The sequence below is a fragment of the Nuphar pumila genome, chromosome 12 (assembly GCF_984573655.1).
Source record: "Nuphar pumila chromosome 12, dmNupPumi1.hap1.1, whole genome shotgun sequence".
Classification (NCBI taxonomy): Eukaryota; Viridiplantae; Streptophyta; class Magnoliopsida; order Nymphaeales; family Nymphaeaceae; genus Nuphar; species Nuphar pumila.
In genome coordinates this window covers 97,953,280-97,957,795 of record NC_143260.1, presented here as the reverse complement: position 1 = coordinate 97,957,795, position 4,516 = coordinate 97,953,280, and the positions used below count along the sequence as shown (strand labels likewise).

Here is a 4,516-nt window from a genome sequence, read left to right as displayed (position 1 = left end):
CCCCATTTAATACCCGGTTTAGCACCAAATGGGGTTTAGCAGGGACCCAATATATATATATATATATATATATATATATATATATATATATAAAGAGAGAGAGAGAGAGAGAGAGAGAAAGTCAAGCCCAATGTGTACTTATTGTTCATATTTAGGTTGCCAAACCTATTTAAGGAGTTTCGAGTTGAGAGCGGCTTGTTTCCCAACGCCCCTAATGACAGACCATGATTTAGATCTAGGGAATAGGCTTTGCACCCAGGCCCATTTCTCCAGGCACAGTTAGCTTTCTATGTTTGTCCAAGTGAGAAAGAAGCTTCACCTTCTTCCAACACAAAGTAATGAATGGCAGTATATATCTTTGACTCCCAAGTCAAAAGGAGATTTTCACATGGGATGGTTTCTTGATTGTATTGATTTCTCATCTATATAGGAAAGTTCTTTTACTCCTGAATCAGAGACATCCAAGTCAAGCGTCTTGGTTTTTATTTTTTCTCATATTCCTTCGTACAGGTGAATAATTTATTCACTTAGGCTCAGCTTGTCTGGTAGGAGCAGCTAGTGCAGTCACCTTGTGTTGGGAGGTTGCAGATTCAAAACCCAATGGTATATACTGGTAGGGGTCTGCCTAAGCCCAGCTTGCCTTTCAAAAAAAAAAATTATTCACTTAAAATATCAAACTTACACTGAAAGCTGGGAGTAACTCTACCAACCTCACATAATAACGGCACTTCATTTTATCAAGGCATAGGATAGCTGCTACCCAAGATTCCTCCGAATCTTCTGAAATTACATCAACCCATCAGAGGCAATACCTTGTTTAGCTAAGCAGCCAGCTACCATATTAGCTTCATGGTCAATATCTCAGATATGGAATTTTGTAAGGTTGAGAAGGAAGCCTCCCACAATTTCTATATATATACTTGCTATCATGCTCGGACCAACCTCATTTAATTACATGTGTGTGAAAGTCGGGTTTGGTTCTGACCCATGTGAAACCAGATCCAAACCTGACTTGAGATGATGGTACCGGGTTCGGACCCAGATCTCACCATAAGAGAAACCATACCCCGATCTTATAAAGATTACATGAACCAGACCCATCTAACTGAGCTGGAAATCATAGATGCAGGTGTGTTGACCTAATCAGACCTCATACATGCGTTTAGGATGGACCAAATGGTAAAGATTAGCTCTTAAATTGTGTTTTCTAGAAGAAAAAAAATACAATTTTATGAGCTGAGGAAATATCACACATTGTGGGTGTTGAATTTTGAAGCCTCATAAAATTATTATATTCCCATAATCCAAAAACTGATTCCTACTAACCAAACTTGGTAGATCATATTCATAAGGTTAGTTTCATGAAAATAACAAAAAATGAAAAAAAAATTATGTGTCTTAGCGGGTAAAGAACCCCCTAGCTGAAACTTGTTTTGACCAAATCTAACCCGAGTCAAAATAGTAGGAAGATCATATTTTTCAACATAAAAATATGATTTTGTAAGGGTTGAAATTTCGGAACATTGTAAGCTATTGATTTTTTAACCCTTGCAAAGTCTTACATACACATTGAAATAACATTATCCAAGCCTGATTTTCTACTAACTCAAACACGTAGATCACGGAAGGGTGAACTGTGCAAAAAAAATTTAAAAATTAAAATTATTACAGCTTTTACTCTAGGTTCCTTACCCACTCAAATAGAGAACATGTATATATATATATATAATGTTTTTGCTATGAAAAAAATGATATTTGGATGCTCGAAAATCTACAATGATTTTTGGCCATTGATTTTTTAACCTTACTGAAACCTATTCATGTGCCGTAATCAAATGTTCCAAGTGGTGATAGTACATAAATCACATATGTACAGTCAAATTTTAAAAATAAAATAAAATAAAAGTTTGAAAAATCATTTAGCCATGTTTCATGTAGAATATTTCTTTTACCATGTTTTCATCATTCATATGTAATCATTTACACTGCTCCATTAAGCTTCCCCTTTTTGCTTCTTTGTGATACAAGGTACCAATCAGGAAGCTTAACAAGGGCCCAACTCAAGCCATATCAAGACCCTTATTAAGTAAACACTATTTGGCATGGGCCCAAGTCAAGGAACCGACGCACATTCAACTCAAATTTTGGCATACCAAAGATCCAAACCCGATCAGTTTCAGTTTTCGCTCCCCATGTCTGGTTCGAGATCCATGTAACCTTTAGCAATTTAACTAAAGAAAATAAGGTCCATTTTAGCTCTGCCTCTACTTGGATCCAACCAGTTGAGACTTGAGAGCCCTCAATTCGACCAGTGACACGAGGGATAGGGAAACTTTTTGATGGATAAAAGGGTCATGAAGGTAAAACTAGGGATGTGAACAGTTCGGATTCAGATCAGATATCCGATTGATTGTGAACCCTTTTAGTCAGATTTGGTAGCAAAAATAGGATCTGATTAATAATCAAATCCAAACTTTATATTGAGTTTTGTATCTAATCTAAGCAGAGCCGTACCTGTGTTTTATGGGGCCTGAGGGGGAGGGAAAAAATGGCCCCCCTATTAATAGTAGGAGTTCGGGGGCAGCGCCTCCCATTTTTTTTTAAAGAATAAAAATAACAATAAAATTTGCATTCACATTAAACAAATATAATATTCCAAATATTTTATATTATATTAAATAAAAATGTATAAAATATTTATATAAACTACCTCAACAATACTCATTGGCCTTAAAAATGGGCCCCTAAATTTTTTTTGGGCCGAGGGGCCCTGAGGCCCAAGCCTCATTGGCCTCTTTACAGGTCCGGCTCTGAATCTAAGTCCAAGTCTGAGTAAAATCCTAACTTGACTAAAACCCGAATCCTAATGTGTAAATATCAGGTTTTGCCCCAAGTGGGGTTGGCGTAGTGGGGTGGGACCTTTGCCACTATGCAGGTGGTTAAGGTTCGATTCCCATGAGCGTCTCCTCTTTGTGCAGGCCGATGCCCAGCATAGTCCCCGATGGTGGGGTCCTTATATCCTTGGAGTTTTATGCTGCTGGGCACAACAAGGGTAGGTATGATAGGCTTAGCCAGCGCGATCAGGTCTTGATGTAGGGGTGCGGTTTCTTCAAATTATAAATCCGAAAAAATGGTAGTCAGAAACCGTTTCGGTCTTAGTTGATCTCATCTTACTCCAAATCCAAATCCAAATCCAAATCCAGGTCCAAATGTACTAAAATCCAGTTAGGTCAGATCTGGTAATTAATGCCTACTGAACCGAGCCCAACCGTTTACATCCCTAGTTAAAGTCTTTGCAATATGATTTCTTAGACCTCTTTTGATGAATGAACAATAATAATTAATTAATGGTTGGGTTGGTGAGGTTGGAAGGGTCAAGATGAAGGGATGGAATGGGCTCAAGAAGTATCCAATGAAGTAGATGACCCACAAGATAAGGACAGCCTGTTAACATATTCCTTTTTAAATGGCCACATTCCCTCTTTGCTTAGCTATCCTCACCCCTCCAATAATTTAAGTAGCATTTTCAGGTCCCCATGATCCCTTAGACCTCTTTTGATGAATAAAAGGACCATACCTAGTGCGGTCCCCTATTCTCAGGTGATCAGATTGCTAGACCAGACTTTTGACGGGTCCTAACTTTCTGCATTTTGCAAGAAATGTTTTCTCTGAGGATTGGAAACTTGTGATTCCTTGCTGACAGTCCCAACACTTTTCCATTGCACCAAGCAATTGACCCTCTGAGCGAGTCGTATCCATAAATTCCTTGCATTCTTAGTCCGTTTTACACCACCTCATGATCTCTTGTGTGCTCTGATCTGCTCTTTCCTTTCGTCATGTCCGCCTTCGAGTTTGCGGCGACATCCATGATAGAATTCCCGCTTGATGGGTGTCAGATTCCGGCAAAGTTCCGTCGAAAAGAAGAAGGTGGTGAATTTCAGATTCCGGTGAGTTGGGATGAGGGAGTTGGAGGGGAGGAGGAAGACGGGTACCGGACGCCGACATCTTCGGAGCATAGGATACCTGAGGTGCTGGAGTGCCCACCTGCACCAAGGAAGCCTAAGAGGGAGTCAAGGTTGAAGAGGAAGAGGGCATCTGAGTTGCAGGTCCCCGAGGTGGACTCAGATGAGATAGAGCTTTTTCTCCGGCAAATTCTCGCCGGGTTGTTGCCGGAGGGTGGCCGGAAGATCAGAAAGGTTAGAGGAGATTAATGTATTACTTGTTATTGTAGCATCCCTTCTGCTGCTGCTGCTGCTGCTAGTAACCACTACTATTTTTTTTTTATAATGTTACTATTACTGCTTTCGTTGTTTTTTGGTTAAAAGCCAAATTGTAATGAATGCATGCAGCATGAACAGATCATATCAGTTGTTGTTGGCTAAATAACCCCTTCTAACGCATCCTTAATTTTCATTAATGAGAGCTCATTCCAGGTCTCCCAATGGTTAAAGCGGTGTTTGGCAAGACGGTTGAACCCCGTCTTTCCAAGGATCGATTCTGCCTAGGATGATATTGT

General features: G+C 39.7%; 1 protein-coding gene across 1 annotated transcript; it reads left to right on the top strand.

Moving 5' to 3' along the window:
- Positions 1-3,368: 3,368 nt before the first annotated feature.
- LOC149821268 (cyclin-dependent protein kinase inhibitor SMR3-like) lies at positions 3,369-4,233 on the top strand. The gene has a single exon (XM_089983065.1). The coding sequence runs from the start codon at positions 3,837-3,839 to the stop codon at positions 4,209-4,211; it is 375 nt and encodes a 124-aa protein (XP_089839191.1). The 5' UTR covers positions 3,369-3,836; the 3' UTR covers positions 4,212-4,233.
- Positions 4,234-4,516: the final 283 nt, after the last annotated feature.

What these genes read in the sequence shown, in the direction of transcription:
- LOC149821268 (XM_089983065.1), top strand. Translation starts at nt 3,837, where the DNA reads ATGTCCGCCTTCGAGTTTGCGGCGACATCCATGATAGAATTCCCGCTT.